Source organism: Larimichthys crocea, chromosome VI (assembly GCF_000972845.2).
Source record: "Larimichthys crocea isolate SSNF chromosome VI, L_crocea_2.0, whole genome shotgun sequence".
In the NCBI taxonomy this organism is placed as follows: Eukaryota; Metazoa; Chordata; class Actinopteri; family Sciaenidae; genus Larimichthys; species Larimichthys crocea.
Genome location: NC_040016.1, coordinates 3,246,818 through 3,268,790, shown reverse-complemented (window position 1 = coordinate 3,268,790; position 21,973 = coordinate 3,246,818). Strand labels below are relative to the sequence as shown.

Here is a 21,973-nt window from a genome sequence, read left to right as displayed (position 1 = left end):
CATCAGTGGGTAATGTTTTTCTCTAGTAAGAGTGTTCCTCTGGAATCTTGAGGCAGCAAATTTGACCTTTGTTAAACTGACATGTTAATATGATAAAACTGAGACAACAATACTTTTCATTTGATGGACATGCAACAACAGAGCCTTTTAACTACATACACTGGCTGGATCTGGATGTTGTGTACATAAAGGCTTGTCTTGTCTGACAAATGTTGGTTCAGGGAGAGCAAACGACAGCACCCTGTCATTGTGGGTTTCTCACTGTACCTGACACTCATGGACCGACAGGCATCCCTCACAGACTATTCCTGTATCTATGGAAACCAAGGCAACAGGTCAAAGGTCAGGGGTCAACCACTTGTCAGGGTAAAGTGAGCATCAGGTGTGCATCTAATGCAGCAACAAAGAGAAACAGTTACATGCACATTTGATAAAGAGATCTGAGCAGACATGTACTGTAGAGGTTCATTATGGCCAGATTTGTTCATCTTTATTAGCATGAATGCCTGTAAAATATCCACTCTCATGAGCAAAGTGCCATTATATTAACCCATACACATTTTTCATGGATGTCTTTTATACATACATGGGTGTTCAACCTGCTTTATTACACTGATGCAAGCCACATGCTTAGGAGGTCAAGAAACAGGGTTTCACAAGTCATATTAATGTAAACAAACAGCAACCGAGCATTATCCTTTGAATATTGCTATGTATGAATTGCACAGATTTTGAAGTTGTACAAACCTGAAGTACGATTTCATAGTCAACAAAATGTACAGAGGAGTGTAGTAATCATTTATTCATGTAGTATGTGGTATTGAAGTGCTTTTTTGCTGGGCTTTAGTGCTGTAAATGGATACTCTAGACATGCTTTAAAGAGGTAAAAGTTATGTTTATAATTTGCCATGAGTCTGAGGATAGCATAGAAAACAGTCACAGTAATTTGTAAGAGGAGCAGCCACTTGTAAACACTGAGGGAAACAATCACCCTCTTTACATGAAGTGTGACATTGTCTGTGCAGATGCAACTAATAAATGGAAACCATGGAGACAAAGACATCATGCTGCAATAGTTGCATACTGTACTTTTTTTCTTCTTATACCCTGTATAGTGTAGAGTATTTTGCAATATAAAGTTATTGCTGTAAGTTTTTAGACTTTCTGACATGATCAATGTCAGACATAAGTTGGAATGTAATTGTACTAATATGACACCAATATTTGGCTAAAATATATTTTGAATCAGTATCTGAATTAGAAATGCCCATTATCAAAATACAGTTCCTGCTAGATTAATAAAAAAGGCAATATAATAATACTCATCTAAATAATAAGTCATGGCAGTGTGAATTTTGTAAACTTTCAGAGATAAAATGTATGTTTTTTTTTTCTTTTTTCTTTAAACTAGTTTCAAAGAGAGCACATTACCACACATACAATATCATGCACTTAGTTGTCACCATTTGAGACACTTATTATTATACAAACATAGAGCACTTTTTCCTTCCATTACGGTGCAAGTTTAAGAAAAGACATCCAGTCCTAACATGTCACGTGCATGTCAATTACCAAGCAGAGAGAGAAACTGTGACTTATGTGTTTCAAACCACAAGAAATACAACATTCAGCAAACAACACCTCTTACAGAGAAGGGATAAAATACTATATCTAATCATTTTGTAAAATACCCAACAATACTCTACAATAATCTACAATTAGTGCACTTTGACACCTGACCTTATTTTTTTGTTTTTTGCACAGATAAACTGATGACAAACTGAGCAGAGGATGAAAGTTAATCCTTAATTTTCCTCCTCTCCATCCTCCTAATACCCCCTGATTTGCCTGGTTTAAAATGCAGACGTGCCGCTCACAAAAAACAAAAAGGCACAGCTACATTTGATTGGAGTAAGAGGTGGGCCCTCCCACCTGACTGTACTCAGATGGTTGGCTCATGTTTCCCTGGGTGTTGTAGCTCCCTGACTGGTCAAAGCTGCCCTGGTTGTAGGGCTGCTGGTTAAAGGTGCCGGCCTGTTTCTCGGATGCCCCGCCTGCCAACTTTGTAGTGCCCTTGTGCCAACCGGTCTCCTTGAAGACAAACCAGATGTTTCCAGCCCATAGAACAAAGTTGAGAAAGCCAAAAACCTGAAGGGAACAAGACAAAGTGATATCAAGCATGATCAAATTAGAAATTCTAGTCAGCAATGCACACTTATATTCTTGTATTTATCTTCTGTGCTATTTTATTTTATTTTATCATTATTTTATTTTCACTATTTCAACATACATTCACATAGAAACTTAATTCAAACTTCAAAATATTCAGCTTCCTTCAGAATGTTGTGCCATTTTTTTGCATTTATTTTCACTCAAAAGAATCTTTGGACCATCCTCCCCCAACTTCAGCTTCACATGACAATTGAACTGCTTTCAGTGGTCACATATCAGCTGCATTCATCTCTTTCTCCTCAACTGACATTCCAACTCCTTTCAATGCTTTAACTTTGACTGACATGTCAAACCGATGGCGGATCACATCTTGGTTTAAACATGAACAAACAAACCTTACAAGACCTTACTTCTTGCACTCGCACTAATTTCTTTTCAGGATTTCCACATCAACCGGAAATTTCAGCTCAATTAATACTCTGCTTGCACTTAAAAACTCACACTTGTCTGGGATGCACATTCTGTGAACCTACCACAGAGGTGTTGAGTCCTGACCAGCGTGGTCCATGCACAGAGCCACACTTGTTGGTCTGGAGTTTGCAGGCAGGGATGAGAAGCTGCACTTCGTCCGGATCTGTGGCTATTTTCACTTCAGACAGAGCCTTGGCCCAAGCAGAGGAACTGACCAGCCACATGAAGGAGAACACCACTGTCACTATAAAGTCCTGGTTGCATTTACAAGAGAAGAGACAAAAGGTGGGGAAAAATTAAGCTCAAGAAATCACAACATTACTTTGTTTCTACTATGTGAGTAGTGGTTAAATGACAGAGTCCACTCTACTCACGATGAGAGGTCCTCGGTTGTTTTCGCGGTACTTGTTCTGGAAGAAGATGTAGACAATGGTGGCCATGAGGGAATACAGGAAGGCAAAGACTGCAATGGTGACAAAGAACTCTGCAGAGGATGAATAGTCTCCAATGAGGAACACACGCTCCCTCCTTATGCCTTCACATGCGGGTGCTTCAAAGGACACTTGGTGCAACCTGATACACACAGAGGAAAGTACAGATCAACTCAAAATGGTGCCTCTAGCACTAAGATATGTACTCGTAAGTACTGGTAACTGACACAGTGATTGCTTTTCAGTGTAGTTGTGCCCGTCTTTAACTTTAGTCTGACTTTGTCTCACTCCTGCATCAAAATCATTGATAAGATAAGCATAATACCTCTAGTAAGTAGTAAAGTCTGGAAGCAATTACAGTTAGAGTTACATTTGCAGATACAGTATGTTAAAAAATAAATTTAATAGGAAATATATCCAGAATGCTACTTAATCTTAATTGAATAATTAATTAAATCATTTTAAATCTTAAAGTCAGTTCACTCACATCAGAATTTCTTTTTGCTGGTGTCTAGCAGTGCAGATAGTTTCAGTTTTATCTGGTGCTTTAACAGAAATAGTCCCACACACACCTACACACGTTGTACAGTGTCATATATTAAAACAATTCATGGTATTTACTTTTAAAGGCATAGTAAGATAATTGGAGATGGCACTCCATATGAAAGTGGTCAAAAGGATCCAAATGATACTGGGCATGTAAAACCTGTGCCTATTCTATCCAGGTTATGTGTGCATAACCAGGAATGTGTTGGTGAAAAGATGCTGAAGATTGACAGCATTCTGTAATGGCAGAGTAGACACAGGTTCATACTGTTGCCTTTGAGAAAACAAATGAAGCCCACTCACCTGAAAGGATAAGCAAAGTCGATGCCAATGCTGAGGTTGCTGCTGGCCTTCTCCATGCAGTCCACACTAACCCGCAGCTGCCCAGAGTAGCCCCCACATGTTGCAAATGCAAAAATGGCAAAGAGCTACAAGAAAGACAGCAAAACAAATCAGACAACAATATATGACTTAAAGGGAAACCTGATATTTTTGTGTCTATGTGCTTTATAAAGTTGGCATGTTACGATTTCAAACAGTTGCCTCTAGTATTTACACACCCAACAGATCAGCATTAGCATTCATCTGGAGAGAGTTCTTGGTCACCTGACAAAAGTGAGTCTAATATTCACTGTCTTTTTTGCTCTCTTTTGGATGTAGGGAAACATCTGACAGTGGAGCTGCTAAGTTCATCAGCCATTCAGTCATTGGGGTTAGTCTGGGTTAGGAGATTGAGAGATTTGGAGAAGGACCTCATTTTGACAATTTGACCCCTTTAATGTAAAAAAAAAGAGAGTTTTGCATCACAAAACTGCACCACAAGAAGCATTAAAACTTTCTAGCAACAAGCCCAGTAACAAGTAGCAGATAGTCAGCAGTCCCACCTTTCAAACATTTTGCTTACGGACATCTCAACAATTTCTCTGCCATGAAGCAAATCTAACACCAGCTGATAGCATTTTGGCCACATCAGCACATGGACTACAATAGCTGCAGTGAATGTGTGGCCTAAGCTGAGTTAGGACAGAGTCTGGGAGTCTGGAGGAAGAGATCACTGTTTGTGTTTCCTCCACTGGCACCTGATAATGACTTCACCACCATGTTTTACAAAAACAAAACAAATGTTCAAGTTTTTCCTTAAAGTATTTGCATGTTTTAAAATTAAGAAATAATTCCACTTGCACTATCGACAAAGGGAAATCTAAATTCACTTTGTATAAGTGCACATATTCACATATCAGAAAGAAAAAAAGACTCTAGAATAAAGTATATTACCAGATAAAATATTTAAATATATGATTAATGTCGCCTTACAAATAAAACTGTATGAGCAATGTGGCTAACAATTAAACAAAGACAGAGTCCATTGTGAAACTTAATCAATCTACAGTGGACCTCACAACTTAGCTTGCATTACATTATGCAAAACTAGTAATTGTTTAATTATTAGATGACATTTGGCATTTGACTTATAATGACATTATTACAACAGTTTGATGCCACAAAGATCAGGCAGAATGATATATTCATGACATATTCAAAAACTACCCGTAGTGTTTGTTGAAAAGGTATGTCCACAATAAAAAGAAACACTTACCGGAGCAAATATAACCATACACATTGAAGAAGAGAAGATTTAATCCAGCTTTGTGATGCTACAGAGCTACCAGAAGCTCTCTGATACTGAAACAGAAGCGCTGCCTGAGGAAGCACTGATTTATGTGTGTGTGCGTGTGCGTGGCTCTAGTATGAATGTCTACTAGGACCTATCTTATTTCTCTTCACCACTTTTATTATCATGAGGTAAGAAAAAAATGAGATGAGATAGAGAGAGGGATGGGCTTTGAGGAGGGAGGACAAGCAAGACGTCCAGCTCAGTGTCTGTCCCTCAGTTTTTTGTTTCAACAACTAAAAGTCAGTCCAAGACTGACGGTTTTGCAGTTTGTTCGGCTGTCTCTTATTGGTCACACTCTTTTTTCACCTTGGCTTCCTCCATAAATGTCATCTTTGGTCTCTTCATCTCTGATATTATGTCCATAGAGTTTGCTAAGCCCAGTTACATTGCCCGCTTATTCAGCTCCAGTTCTAGCACGACATCAGCTCCACTCTCATTTGTGGCACCTGTGTAACAACCGCCACGAGTTCACAGTCTAGGTAGCCCAGCAAACAAACTGAGTAAGTTTGAGAAACTCTGTAAATCACAGAGTTGAGGTGGAAAAACATTTCTATAAAATACGACCCAGTTTTACCAAAATAAGTCAAATATTGCTGTCAAGCACTATGTACTTCTTTTTGGTGATTGTACATGGAGCACAAATTTACATAGTGCAAGAACAGACATACAGGGTGCAGAGTGGGAATCACAGAAATGTCATTCACCTGACTGCAAATGATTTTAAATCTGTTATTTTATAGAAAGTTGCAGTACAGAACATCTCACTGACAGTAGACTAATGAAACCCACTATCCCTTCTGTTTATCCTTTCCCTGCTTCTCTTTGCTCAAGTTGAACCTGCAGCTGACAAATACTGTAGGATAATTAAATCTTTAATTAAAAAGATAATGAGGCTATGGACCCATATTCTTTATTACATTAGTCATTAGATGCAATTTCTCTGAAGGTGATACTGGACTACACATTACTGTTTACTCATATAATCTCTTTGTCAATATTCCTCTCCTGATAATTCTATAGTAATACTAATCAGTCTGCTTGATTAAACAACATGAATTATAAATCGTCCTTTTAGCTCTACAGATTTTAGAAAAACATGGCAGAAATACTTGATTGCCACAGGAAGTGGTAAATAGACTGATTATGGGCACATTATACAAACAGCACCAGATCAATCTGTGGGGCTTTTATCTGTATAAAGCCAACAAATTTATTAAAATCCAAAATGAGTCAGAGTCCAAAGCAGTGGTCAAAACAGAAAAAAAAAAGTTGTAGGAACAGTTTGTTTAATTTTTTGGGATGTTAAGTTGCTGCAGCTGACAGCTGGCAAAATTGACACACATCTGTCAACCTTAAGGCGAGGAAATATTATAAATATTATTAGAAAACGCAACATTAATTTGAATATATAAGTTTAATGAAATTCAATGCAATAAGTGTTTTAATTTCATTTCAGCCACTTTACGCTGCCCTGTGATGACGCATGCATAGGTTATAAGCTAATGTGTGCAACGTAAGTGAATTTAGGAACTAATACAATTTGGCAAATTTAATGGACTTGATGTTATTGACTATTATTTAGTGATATTGGGATTTGCTGCTGGACTAATCAAAGCTGGAGTTAGAATTTCCAACTTTTAATTACAAGTATTCTAAACAAAAAAAATGGCTGTGTACACAGCTGAACTCTCAGCAGTTTTCACTTTGAAAATTGGCTCCTGAAGTGGCCTTGCACTGTTTTTTCATAGAAAAATTGTTTCAGTTTACTGCTCTTGTGTCAAATTGTGTTTCCCCTTCCAATAGCATTTCCCTATAGCTATGCCATCCATGGTTGGGGTAAGCACTCAAAACATGTGAATTCACCAGGGGGAAACATCTGCCACAACACCTTTTAAAGATAGAAATAATAAAGACTGCTACAGATGTGAGATTAAAGGAGTCAAAAAGGTCAGCGGACTGCTAAGAACAATGGCCATGTAGAGCAGCTGGTCAACAGGTTTTTGTCTTATGAAAAAGATGAAGGACTAGAACCAAAGTCAGGATTAGACAGATAAACATCCTTCACATTATAATTAAAACAATAAAACACACACAAACCTGCAGCAAACACATAGTCCTGCAAACACACACACACACACACGCACACACACACACATACAACCTTCTAACACACACACCCTCTGCCCTTAATATGCTCGCTCTCTCTGCCCAGTTTTCCATATAAAGCTTCAATAGCCTCAAGACTTCTCACAACCATGATCACCATAATCAGGCCTGACGCCTGGTTAGCATGAGCCTCCCCTCTCCCATATTATAGGCAGCTGGATGCACCGCTTGCCAGCAGCTGAGGAGATATCTTTTGTGTTTGAATGCACCTCAGCCTCTTGAGGGCGCTGTTTATCATAGCATCAGCATTATCAGATCATTCAGCTGCACTAACCACACACAGCCTGGCAAAATCTGTGACCATGTTCTTGAAGTACATGGAGATTAAGCGTGTGCATGCTGGTCTCAAGCATGTGTTTGCATTCACAATGTATAAGTATGCACTAAGCAGCACAGTGTTCACTTAATATGTGTATGTGAAGATGCAATATTTCTCTGAGTCGTACAATTCCACTACTATGCAGATGACACCCAGCTGTATATAAATATATAAATATATGCGCCTATTTCTGGCAGCACGGATATCATGTATCACAGAGAAACCACAGCTTTATCACGTCTTCCTCTGTGCCATGCTTATGGTGACATGATATATTTGATTTTTTAAGGGAGGAAGCTACCAGAGGAAGACTTTGAACTTTCCATTTTGTTTGTGTTTCAAAAGAGAACATGTTTTCTTCTCTAGTAACTTTAACTTTGGTCCATTTATTAAGTAAGTGTGCCAACAATTACAACAATAATTACAAGCAGTGAATAGCACTGATGTGACATATTTTGAAAAGTTCTACACATTTTATCCACAAAATTCATCTCATGAGGCCTGAATGCACAGTATCATATTATCAGATTAATGCCACCTTGTGGCTAAATGTAGGCATTGACGTGTAAGTACATTGACTCATAGACTATTATCTTTTGCTGAATACCATAGTGTGTTTCAAATACATTTTGCTGACTAAGATGAGCCTGATGCACTGACCACATTAAGTCTGTATTGAAGTATTAATACAGGAGAGACTCTTAGGCACAGTGTGCTCACAGTTTAGACTGAGATTATTTCAGCACAGTGACACCAGATGAACTTGAGAATCGGTTGACACTTTGTCACAGTTGACAAACTAGAAGCTACTGCACATACAGAGACCCACATGCACCCAACCAAAGAATCTGATATCGAAAGATGGACTGGTATCTACAGTGCTATCTTTTGTATGGTGTTGCCTTCACATTAACTCTACAGTTGAACATTTTGAAATTGGTCTGTTTTGAATCTGCTTAGAAGGTCATAACATCGCTACATATAGATTACATATAATATAATCATAGATGATGCTTTGCAAGGCTAATCTGGGTCACAAAGGACTGAGCTTAGTTTGGCCCAGATCAAAGCCAGGTGTTGTTTTCCTGCAGCTTCAGGCCTCAGGTGGAGTCTACAGGGAATCCCTCTACTGAAGTGTTTTTTAAGTGATTCCCTCTGTTTAGCTTAGGTTTGCAGGCAGAAATGGACTATTACATCTCCACACACACACATGACTAATTCACATATGCAGCTGAAGAAGAAATTATATAATAAATGCAGGCTGTGGTGGTATGTGCTTATCTGAACAGACAAATGGTAGAATAAAAGTGACTAGAAGAGCAAAAATAAATAAATACTCTCTTCTAATTATCACAAACACCCCCAGATAAACATCTCTCTCTCTCCTGCAGCTGCCTCCTCTCCCTGTGATTTTCGGCTCTGGTTTAGCCCCTCTCATTTCTGGCTCAGGCCTTTGAACAGGAGAGTGTGGCATTGTGGAAGTAGTGTGGGTGCTAAGCCCCACGCCCTCGTGTTTATCTGCCTCTCCCAGCTGGGCTCCTCAGGGAACAAGACACACAGAGAGGGAGAGAAAGAGAGAGAGAGAGACATAGAGAGAAAGAAAGAGAAGCCAGAGTACAGGGCCGAAACCTGTCTGCAGTGCAAACTAAGCTTTGAAACATCTCCTTGTTTGCCCTTTTCTCCACTGACCTACATGGCACTGAAGAGCGCAGTACACTGTTGCTTTCAATCCAATGTAAGGCATATTTGCACTTCAATCAAAGATAAAATCTACAGATTCAGGTGAGTCAAAGTCTCTGTCTGAAGGGACTGAAAAGTAGCTTGAGCAGCATCAGAGTCTCAAAGAAGACATGAATGAACACTGGAAGAGCAGAGGCTGGCTGAGGATTATGAAACTGGAACAGGAAATCAGACCTACTGTCCAATACACACAGCCTCCATTGTGGAAAAGGGGGAGAAATAGAGTGTAGATGATGAGAGATGAACCACACAGAGAAATGACAGGGGAATAAAGTGGGAAAAGAACACAGATAGTATGTAAGGAATGTCGGCTTGGTAAAACGAAGAGCATTTGACTGTAAAATAAATAAAATAAGAGGGATGACAAGAGAATATGAAAGAGCTGCTCAAACAAGAGGACGTGATATGAGTGGCAGAGGAAGCGATGGAGGTAGCGGTGAGTGGTGAGGTGAGGATCACTTTAAGTGGCAGACGGGCTAAAAGGTGCATTCACTGATGAGCTGCACTTGACATTTTCGCAAACCTTCTCACAGATGCCACACACACACACACACATCGAATATTACAATTATGGAATATTATCGCTCCTCTCAACCCTCCCTGCATTCATCTTCATCATCCCCCTCCCTCTTCTTATTCAGGGGCGTATTTAGTCATTTGGGGGCCCAAGGCGAACCCAGACATTGGGGCCCTCTACATTCTAGTACTGCACTGCCTAAAGTTTTATTCTCACCTCAACACAAGGTTGATCAAAACACAACACACAACATTGATCAACGTGACTACTAAACTGCTAAGTGAGTGATGGAGTCTCACTATCCAACTTTTCATCATCTTCAGAGCTAGACTGGCTTTTCCCATCACTGTCTCATTTTGAGAATCAACGCATAAGACAGTGTTAATCTTGTACCCGATAACGTAACGTAACTAAATGTATTTCTACAAGTGCTGTATTTTAGTTACAATTTGACAAAAGGTGAGTAAATAATTTAGGCCACTTTGTCCTGCTTTTGAAATCTGTTACAATTATCTGACAGCTTTAGTTACAAGCTACATAACCATTTTTATATGTCCCCCTGTCCAATATTTATCACCAAACAAAGATTCTAAACTAAAAAAGTGTGCATTTGAGAATATTCTCCTATTTCCTGAGCTAGATGAAGTCCTTAAAACGAAGGAACCTTTATTAATTAGTTTTTATGAGACGTTTGGGGGCCCCTGGAAATCTCGCCTAATGGTAAGTCTGCCCCTGTTCTCATTCCCTGTCACCTTTCGACTGTCCGCTATCAAAATAATACTCCAATGAGGTAGTACTTTCTTCACTCTTTCCTCCAGGTTGCCACTTTAGATCAGCCAGCAAAAAAGTGAGATGATTCTTGTAATCTGAGCTCAGCATTTGCAGGCCAGTTCTCCTCATTACAACCTCACAACAAACCCTGTGACAGCAGTGGGTGGCTGCTGTGTTCCCTGTAGTGGTGTTAAATTTGTTTGGGATGCTTTAATTGGGGTGAAATCTTGCTCAAACCTTGTAGTGTGCGTCTGCTGTTGAGTTACAGCAGCGGGAATGAATCTCCCCCTCCCTCTCTCCCACCCAGCACCAGCAGTGTCCTGTGGGGCCGTACAGTTGTGGTGTTGTATTATATCACAGCATAGTAGTGCCGCTGTCCGTGTTGAATGGTTGAATGACTTGGCGCACTGCGAGCCGCAGCCCGTCCATACAGCAGTTCTGTCGGGTCCCGTTAAAAGCCAAGGAAAAGGCAGAGTGATTGGAGGAGCACTGGATGGTGTGTGAAGGCGTGTGGGTGTGTGTGCTGTTGATGTGGATGTGGTTGGAGAGGAAGTTAAGCAGCAGTGGCCTTTAAGATTGCGCAGCATTATGCAGCTTTACAACGTGAGGGCAAAGTGATCTCAAGGCTACTTTATGCTCCCTGATGTAAAGGATGGACACATGAACAGGTTTTATACCCTTTTAAGCACACGGTTGCATAAGAGTGAATTTAAAAGACTGGTGTATACTCATGGAGGATTTAAATAATATCATCTGGCTCCATTTGAAAGTTGCAAAGAGCGTCAAGAAACGGGCAAAGGAGAGTAGTCCATCAGAGCTCAGGAAGGAGAGATGCGTCATGTACTGTTGGGAAAGACTGAAAAATCATAAAAAGTGATTCTAGGACATATTGTCTCTTCTGGTCTTTCATCATATTTTCATACTTTGGCTAGAATGATTATAAAACGTATGTGTTCTATTTGGTATTAAAATGTTTCACTTGTAACCTGGTGAACCTGCCTCATATGTTTACTAACTGTTAATGGAGAAGCTTGAGTTGAGTATTAATCAAATCAGTAAACCAGTGTTTGTAGTAAAGATGCCAATACAACATTACATCCACTGTTTGCGTGAAAATCCTGATGTGAGTGTTTTGTGTCCACAGCACAGTCCTTTCTTGGCCGAGCAGCTGACAGCGGTGTGGTTGACGATGGCCGTGGAGAACAGGAACTCAGCTCCCGATTGTACTGCAGGTACAGTTGTACACACACACACATACTTGCTGTCAAACACACACACTCTCTCTCTCTCTCCCTTTTGATTAGAATCCCAATTTTCTGTTTGCTTTACTCACACAACGTTTCAACGTATTTGTGTTTCAAAGGAAACTAAACTAATGGATGAAGATAGAATCTCTATGAAAGAATTCTGACGAGTGAACGTTGAAGAAAATCATTCAAATCGTTACATAGCTTGTGTACGCTGTCATCAGCTTTGTGTTCATAAGCTGCACATTTCTCTGCACATACATCACACACATTATACCCTGCGTCACAGGCAGTCAGATTATGGTGAACAGGTTATTTGTCACCTCTTTGTCTTTTACTGTGGCAGCAGGAAGCAAATTGAGATGCTGGCTCTGCAGCTTTTCAAAATAAGATGGGCCCGTAAAGCCTGAACGATCTTTTTTAGAAGCTTTTCCAAACTTTTCCCTCTCTGCCTCCCTCAGTGTAAAACTAAATCATAAACTTGTATAGCAGTCCTTCCAATATATCCAGGCACATACCTGTGTGTCTATGTACATGTTTTCATGTGCTGCGTGTTTATACTTGTGTATTTATACAGCATGTATGTGCTTTAGTGTGAGCTTTAGTGTGAGTGTGAATGTGTGTGTTTATCTAAGAGTTTAAGGGCCTAGTTGTCAGAATGTAATGTGTATGTATGTGAACAACAGAGTAAAAATATCTCACCCCCTCCACTCAGGCAGAAGCATTATCCGCAGTTCGCACACACACAAACACACACATACACAGTCTCACTAGCTGTCACTGCTGCGGTTCGCCAGTGTGCAAACATGAGCAATTTTACGCCAGCTGGTTAAGAACAAAACAAAACTCAGAAATCAGAAATGGAAGCACAGGCGAGCAGAGAGATGCACATTTAAACTGAACTTTGCCATAAGAGTGGTGAGCATTAGTATTCTGAAACTGGCGTTTTTTATTCACTTAAAATTGTAAATGATCATTTTCCTTTTAGACGCTTTAAGTAATAGTGACGATATCTTACTTTTCACAGACAGAATGCATAGGAGTGGAGGACACCTAGTGAACCGACTAAATGAAATCCTTCCTCAGACAAAAGGTTCTTCAAACTGATTTTTTATTTTTATCTTGGCTGCTACATCAGTGAAAAAAACTCATCTACTTCATTGACTACATAAGTTACACAAAGAAGCGATGGCCACATGCCTTCATGTGAAAGCTGTCTGATCTTTGCTTCAGTGGCAGCACCACAGAACAAAATCAGTAGCTCATTTAGCGGCGGCTAATCCCTTCCTGCACGGGGAGCGCCTTGTGGCCTGCATAGCCTGGATTCATCTTGCCCACTATCTCTCTGCTCTCTCTTGCTCTGTAAGCTTGACTGACCACGAGCAGGCAGAAAATCTCCATTTATTTTTCTAACACTGTCTCCACTGCCTTCTTGGTGTTCCTCTTCTCCCCATGGGTTTCCATGGCTACTTATTAGTCAGGTGACCTAGCTGGAACCCGGCCCCTGTGCCCTGTGGGGATAGTCACTGCACTTATTAAGCTGGCGGCACCCAACGGAAATGTAATACAACCCCACGGTGTCTGTGTGTGTATATTTGTATATGGCATTGGATTTACTGTATATATGCGAGGAAGAAATGTCTTCTCACAAATCTAAAGATGAAGGAAATCATCCAAAGTCAGTTCTTGTGTCTCATTTCTAAAAGGGAATATTAGAGATCCAGGTTAAGGACCTGGTTTGGAGGCAAATATGGTGAATCTAGAGTTAAGTGTGAATGTCTGACATCCACTTTTGGTTTCATCTCAGTTAATTTATTATAATCTTTTATAATATTCTTGGTGTATAGTCACATAAATAAAGTGTTTTTTGTTATATTTATTTCTTTGATGCTCTTGTCTGTGTACACATTGTCTCAACACCTGTGCTCTTCCATGTACTATGTGTGTGTGGGATGTCTTGTTCAAGTAGACATGTCCACCTACAGGAGAAGACAGGTTAACCTTTCCCCGCCTGAGTCACAGATGGTGGATCATCGTCTCAGGGTTACGAGAGAGACAAAAGGTCAGCTCAGAAGATGTTGCGCCACATCCAGAAGCTCACCAGCTATCACAACCATAACCATAGCTTATTATAAAATCAGATAATTACTAGATTTTTTCCAAAATTCAGTTAATAGAGTTAATAGACGATTGATTTAAAAGTTTTGGTTACACCTGAAAAAGCTGTAAACTCAACACTGACATTCACATCTGATAAACTCAGTGTGGTATATCTGTAAACAAAATGCACTAACACATCCAGCAGACACAGATTAAGAGGGATATTCACTCTTTCAACTCTGTTTTGGTCCTCACCAACTCCTTAGAGAAACATATGGGTTTTTAGCTAATACATGTTCTACAATGTTCACAGGCCAGTCACTAACTTTGTCTTGTTTGGTGCTGGGCAGATTTTTTTGGTGGAAACAGGTGCCTTCTGCAGGACAAGGGGTTAAACCAGTAAAGTTGTGGGTGTTAAAACCGAAACAACCAGTTGAAAGGTGCTAAAATGCTCATAGGAGTTGAGGGACACAGCAACGTCAGGAGGAAAACTGTCACAATGAGAAACTCACATTACATGTAGTAATTTGATTCATTGTTAATATGAAGATATTGATTAAGCCATTGTCTTCAACATGCACACGTGTTGTGAGCCTGCAGGATGATGTTGTTTGGGATAGATAGAAAAGCCAAGGATCCTCTGGGATTAAGTTAGCCTCTAGTTAAGACCCAGAGCCCTCCTGTTCTATTTGAGTCTGTCCCACGCCTGAGTTTCTCAAAGAGAAACAGTAACTTAAACAGTCACTTGTAATGCAGGTTGTAATATCTTTGAAATGTGTTTGAAGTGTTATCAAATTAGCATTCCAAACAACACACGAAAGACACCCATATTTAGATAAATAAAGAAACAATAAAATAAATCAAATGAAAATAAAATGAATTTAGATAAATGACATCGCATTCCACAAGAGTTATTACAGACCTGTGTGAAGAGACATAAAACTTTGAATGATATGGGACATTGGAGAATATAAGATATTAGCCATTTTTTTGCAAAAGTTTCACTGATGATCTAATTCACCTGCCTCACCCAAACACACGTCATGGCACATGTTAGTTTAAATGGATACTACAACCTTGACGTCACCTCTTGAAGCGTTTAAAAGAAGTGTTATTTTTTCCCCCAGCCTTGTGTCCTCAGTGCTGAAAAACAGATCTTTGACCTGGCAAGTCTCTTGTGATATCTGTTAGCAGCTGTCGCCAGTCTTGTTTTTCTTTGGTGTGTGTGTGTGTGTGTGTGGGTGTGTGGGTGTATGTGGGTGTATGCTCCTGCAATAATGTTTATCACAAACATTGTGCAGCGATCTGTCAAAGCCTACACTATAACACATTAACAATATGTGACTGACAAAAAGATGGAGAGAAAGATAGATTGTTTTTCCAAAGCAACAATGCATCTAATGTTGCATTCAAATCTGTTTAAACTGTGTATCTGTGTATTTTACTCGCGTGAGGCTTTTCTGTGTTTGCACATCTCACAGAGCATTTCTGAGGTTGTCAATGTATTAATTAGAGTATTTTATTTTTCATTTGGTTAATTTCATACTTTCATGCTTGATTTTCAAACTTGCTTTATTAAGACAAACCTAATAATGGGTATTACAGTATATGCATTGCATATTTGGATATAAGGATGAGTACAGATATGTACAGTTTGGGCAGTAATATAGTATGCAAACATAACATACTACATTTAATCTATAAAGTGTTTTGTTGGAGAATCTTTGTATTTTACGTTGATGTATAACTGAGGAAAGCATGAAATTCTCACATTTAAGAAGCTGGACCAAACGTGCGTTTGACATTATATTGCTAAATCAATTAATCATTTGTGAAAATTGCTAATAATTTTCACCATTTTAGTCCACAAACAGCCATGTGCTGACATTTGATACACTACATTCAGTTTATTTGTTTCTCTTATATTTGCATTTGAGTATTTGTAACATTTTAACAATTTATTAATTGAGATTCAATAATTCAACTGTTAAACTTTTTTGCCTGTGATGTGTATTTTTAGCTTGACAATATCATGTATGATGCATGCATTTTGTTTGAAAGCAAGTCAGCTGGAGAAAGCATTTACTGCATTAAGCATTATAAACCTACACTAACAATAGCTTCAATTTTTGTTCCAATCCACGGCAATTTTCAAGAATTTCAAGAGGCAATCTGCTGGTGTTTTCTTTGTAAACTGTATATGTGCTGTTTCAGGAAAGAAAACTCTACATGCATAGCAACAGTAACAGTAATGTTCAATTCGAAGATGCCTCCTGGATATATTACACATACTGATATTAAATAAATATATTAAATAAATGCTCTAGTCTGACACTAGCAATAATTCAAACCTCTGTGACAAGTAATTTTTTGGAGCGCAGGTTTACTTTACAAGCATACACTGTGTTCTGCCCACAATAAAGCACACTAAACTAATGTACGGTAAAGTATGCTGAGGATGACATCATAGGACAGGTTTGGGTTTTTGGAGGACCATTAAAAAAACAAGACTCATTCTTTGTTGTGGTACAGGAAGACACTGAGTTGATACAGTACTTGTAAAATTGCCCTGTGTGAGTTGATACAACATCCACGATGATGCACCAGTGCATAGAAAAATGCATGTATATCATTTGCATCATGTGCTCAATCAACTGTACATTTTTTCTTCTTCCATCTCTCTCTCTCTCTCAAACACACACACACACACACACACACACACACACACACACACACACACACACACACACACACACACACAGAGAGAAGAGTTTGGGCACATCTCAAAGGACAGCTTCTGCATGAGTTGATCCATGGTGGAGAGGAGGGGACCTTACAGCTGTTTGGAGCAGAATATGCCAACCACTGACAGTGTGCCAAACAGGCCAAGAGCCTGTGTCCGCGCGCGCACACACACACACACACAGAGACTGCTCTAGAATCTCCTGCAGACATATCTAATTATGAATTTGCCTCTTGTGCAGACCCATGTACTGAGTGAAGATACAGGAAACCTACTAGTGAGCTGTGACTATCTTGGCTTAAGTTAACATAACCTTTAAACAACCTTCTGTTGGCTGATATTATTTTTCTCTTTACAAGTGACTGCCCTGTCAGTATAACTTCAGCTAATCATCAATACTAGATGATTCATCTCACAATGTAAGTCTGATGCCAATGTTTATGATGCCCAGTGTGAGCTGTGTGAAATCCAGTAAATTGCCTTAAGTGATGTAGTTTGAGTTAGCACTGGTTGGATGTGGAGCAACAACATACAGCCAATGGTGCAGTTATAAGGATGTGAGCTTACCATACATCTATAGCCTGCTCCTCGTCTCTTACTGAGGCCAGCAGATCAAGGTTACATTAGTCCCCACTAGCATAACACATCCGAGACATCCACATTTCTGTCTGCACTGTGCAAAGTTGTAAGTTCATGAGGAAGAAGAATAAGTAGAATAAAAAAGATGATATCTCTGGTTCTGCTGCAAAGATTTAAATACCTTTTCTGTTACTGGCCAGGATCAGTCCTCTTGTTCTTTTATTTTAAGTAGCTATATGAAAAGGAAGGGGACACTCGTAGCTATAAACTTGTAGGGCCATTTAGGAGCATTCTAAGATCAAATGAAGAAAACATCAGGTGCTACACCATCACCTGTCAACGTGCTGCTGAGGTGGAAGCAGAACGGAGCTCAAACAACAGTTACATCATTTGGACTCTATGTGATGGCAGAAAAAGTCAGACCAACTGAGGCTTATTCTTTCCTCTCTGGTATTTGAGAACAACACTAACCACAACTACACCACAGTTGGTGCTGCAGAATAAATCAGAATATGTGGGTCATGATTTGAATTGTTTGCATTTTTATAAGCCCTCTGGCCAGGAAAGAAAGTAAAAAATGGCACAGCAAGGAAAAGGTCACTTTTATAAGCGTGGCATGGAGGTTTGGTGGTAGCCTGTCTTCCTCAGGTTGTGTGTGTAGAAAATAAATGTAAAATGAATTGTAGCTTGCAAAGGCATATGATTAGATCTAAATGAACACTCACAGGTGATCCTTGGATCCAGTACTCGAGTTGGGTTAGGGTTAGGGTTAGGGGGGGGGGGTCAAAATCATGGTCAAAATCATCCCTCTTCTAAAATGGTCATCCCTTCTTCCATCCCTTATGGCATTTTATCAATGCATGTGAAAATTACTTATATTTAACACTGGAAATAGAATTACCGTTCGACATTTAGGGGGGCTTTATGATAATCAGTCTATTACCTATGTCAGCGGTTTTCAAAGTGTGAGGCGCGCCTCCCTTGGGGGGCGCCAGAGGACTTCAGGGGAGGCGCGGCGGGGAAAAAATAAAAATATATCTTACAAAGATATGTGTCTCATCACTGTGCGATGAAAACTCGGAGAGCTAGCCCCCAAAGTGTAGCAAAAAAATCCACAAAACGCCACAGTATGTCTGATCTTTGCTGTTTGTGTCAAAAGTTCTATTTCAGCGCGAAGAAACGCTGCTAATGTCTCCTGCTAATGTCTCTGCTTTAGTCTGAATCAGTCATGAAGCTCCTGGTTGTTACATAAAGACAAAGAGGCTTTGACAGTGAAGTGTGACCTCTTGCTGCGATATGCTACCTTTGGGTTTACTTCATTCTGGATCGTCATTGGTCAAAGGTGGATGTGGGCGGTACTAATAGATTCTCCTGACTCTGATTGGTCGACAGGTGACAGGCGTCAATCATCCACACTCTGTGTTGTTTTAGCCATAGACATATATACATAGACATCATGGGCGGACTGGGACAAAAAATCGGCCCTGGCATTTTGGACCAGAGCAGCCCACAACAACCAGAGCAAAACCCTCATGTCACATCTACATTTCAGAATCTGGTTATTATAGACACAGATTAAATGTTAAATATAAATATTTCAATATTTATCATCACAGTAACAGTGTTACACACATTAGTAGCTGTAAACACTCAGCATTAGAAAAATACATACGTTGGTTTGGTGCTTACATAAGGAGTAAACATTTATAATCATCACTTTAAAAGTTACATACGTTGTTTTTGGTGCCTGTTTGTTTCCCAGATATATTAGTGTGTGTGTGAATGGGTGTATAAGAGACATTAACTTGAAGAAATTTGTAGAAAGGCGCTTTATGAAGTTCAGTCCATTTCCTTGTATTAGTTTACGGGCAGATCTGCCCGATCCAATATGGCGGCGCCGTTGACGTTTCGCGACCAACGACCAACCCGCTCAATGCGGCGTCTATGTATATGTATATGTGTCTATGGTTTTAGCCTTAGCAGCACCGCTAGCTGCTACCTGCTGCTTCATATTCTTTAATACCGCTTGTTTCAAACATCGCGTCGTCTTAAAACTCGAAGTCTTCTTTCCTCCTCCTTAAATTGTGTTTTTTTAAGTGAAGATGTTTTTTTAACAAAAATGTGTTTAAATGTATTTAAATATGTTTAAAAACACACAAAGATGTTAAAAACATACACAAAGTTGTGTTTAAAAAAATATTTGAGCACATTCACAAATAAAGATATTTAAAATGTTTTTACAAATATGTTTAAAAAAGATGTGAATGACATGATGTCCATAGTTAAGTGGTTATTGTTTCTTTGCGATAAATAGTATTGTCTTGTGCAGGCCATGCAACTGAGAATGCAAGCTATGAATCAGATGGGATTTAGGATTTGCCATGTCTAGCAAGTCACCCTAAAATTGACTAGAATGCAGGAAATTGCATCTAAGAAATACAAAATTTTCTGGGGGGGGGGGGGGGGACCCCCAGACCCCCTGCTGGAAAATATGTCACATAAATGAAAAATGTCACCATCCCCCTTGGTTTCATTTTACAACTCGACTACTGCTTGGATCACCGGATGTTACCGGACAGTGCGCAATACACACACGCTTGGAGGGCAAAAAAAAAAGACACACCATTACAGCCATTACAGTGTTATCTTGATCATACAGATGGTGCTTTGGATCATCTGTTTGGTCTTTTGGCTCTGGCCCACAAATATCACAGTGAATCTGGTCACATGCAAACAGCCGAAAGGGACAGAGAGAGAGAACTCACCTCGCAGATAGACATCTGCCCTATCTCAGATAAAATGTCACGTCTGTGATGAAAGTGAGTTTGAATGTTTTTGCATGTAAAAAAAAATAATAATAATAATCTGCTTTTATTTGATTTTTGTGGAGCAGTGAGTGCTCTGCTGCTTGAGGATTCTCTGCACATTTGATGGCATTTTAAAGAAACTGGGAAAGACAGGCTCACACACACACACACACACACACACACACACACACACACACACACACACACACACACATTCTATCTGTGCACAAGCTCAATACCCTTATGGCTACAGTAATTTCTCTAAACTCACATCAAAGAAAATCACTTATCTTTTCTTGCCTTTAGGCTTCTCTGCACTGTACAATACACACGAGAGCCTACAAACGGCACATAGACAGAAAGAGGTAGTAAAGCTATGATTCCTTCAGAGCTGGGACTCTCCGTTCTTATTGTTGATTCCTCTTATATAATTTCTCTTCGAGTAAAATGGGATATTTTTTGTGAACTGGCGCAAAACGCACAGGGTTGGCACAACGCATCCAAAATACGCATAATTGAAAAGCTACATATAGCGCCTTCCCCTGGCACGTAGTACTCACGGAGCTCTAAATCCTTACATAAACTTGAGCCATTTAGTCACGGTGAAAGGGATCATAGCCCAGATGATTGAAGGTCCCTCGGTGTGTGGAGGTAAAACAAACCAGCACCAGCACCAGCAGATGTGATAAAGTTCAAGATGCAGCCAAAACCAGATGTTTACACAAAACATGACAACAAACAGACACTCGTCACCACATGAAACAGTATATAAGTCACTGGTGTATTTGCACTGCATTATAAAGTTACTGCATGTAAAAAACATCAAAGTTTGAACTCACCCATTCCAAAACTCGAATAAATCCCAGAGGTAATTTGAGCACTTGAAATGTCCCCATGGATGCAAGCTGCGTTAAGGACACAGAGGGAGGACAGGAGCGTTCTCATTTCTATCATCAATTAACGACACATTGGCCAATTTAGCAGATAATCACATTCATGTATGACTCCAAATTTTTATTGTTTCACTCACCTGATCAGCGGCGTCCATTTCAATGACAGGCTTTTTTTTTCTTTTTTACTGACTTGTTTGATTGGATGTAAACAAAATCAAACCGCAAGCCAAATGATGTGTATGTAGCGCGGGTAACAGTCAGGGGCTCAAGGCTCCGACTCCGACTTCGACCGGAAAAATCCGAGTCCCCTTCGTTTTTTTCTTTTCTTTCTTCTTTGTAGAGGGATATCATTTGCCATGGATACAGGCAGGGATTGGCCTCCGCAAAGAGGAGTGACGCCTTCATTTTTATCATTGGAGGGAACTGAAAAGTTATTTTATCCATCTGTGTGGTCAATGCACAAACATTAAGCAAGACGAAATATATATATATTATTTACTTATTTATTTATTGTCGATTTGATGGCATAGCCATAGTCTTCAGATTGGCTACCATACCTTTTAGCCTTCAAGTTTTATTTCTTTTATTTTGAAACTGGAGATCGTTGAAATCTATTTTCATGTTAGGTCTGAGTTGAAGCCAACAGGGATTCACATTTAAGTAAATGAATAATAATCTGAATATCTTGGTTGCTATAATTACTTGTACACTGCTATAGCTTTATCTCATCATTTCCAGCCAATTCTTTAGCTCAGCTGGCTCTGTTAAAAAGTATGTAGACCAACACCTTCAAAAA

At 39.5% G+C, this 21,973-nt stretch overlaps 1 protein-coding gene across 1 annotated transcript; it reads right to left on the bottom strand.

Annotated features, from left to right (window-relative positions):
- Positions 1-477: 477 nt before the first annotated feature.
- Positions 478-21,527, bottom strand: synpra (synaptoporin a). The gene is made up of 6 exons (XM_019274378.2): positions 21,315-21,527; positions 21,124-21,189; positions 3,924-4,048; positions 3,018-3,216; positions 2,706-2,897; positions 478-2,148 (listed from the first exon to the last, which is right to left on the bottom strand). Exons 1-6 carry the CDS (start codon positions 21,330-21,332, stop codon positions 1,897-1,899), a joined length of 852 nt encoding a protein of 283 aa, XP_019129923.1. The 5' UTR covers positions 21,333-21,527; the 3' UTR covers positions 478-1,896.
- Positions 21,528-21,973: the final 446 nt, after the last annotated feature.

What these genes read in the sequence shown, in the direction of transcription:
- synpra (XM_019274378.2), bottom strand. An exon ending in TTATTCGAGTTTTGGAATGG is followed by an intron (nt 4,049 to 21,123) that starts GTGAGTTCAAAC and finishes TCTTTCTTGTAG; the next exon opens with CTCTTTGCCATTTTTGCATT. An exon ending in GACTTTGCTTATCCTTTCAG is followed by an intron (nt 3,217 to 3,923) that starts GTGAGTGGGCTT and finishes TGTGTGTATCAG; the next exon opens with GTTGCACCAAGTGTCCTTTG.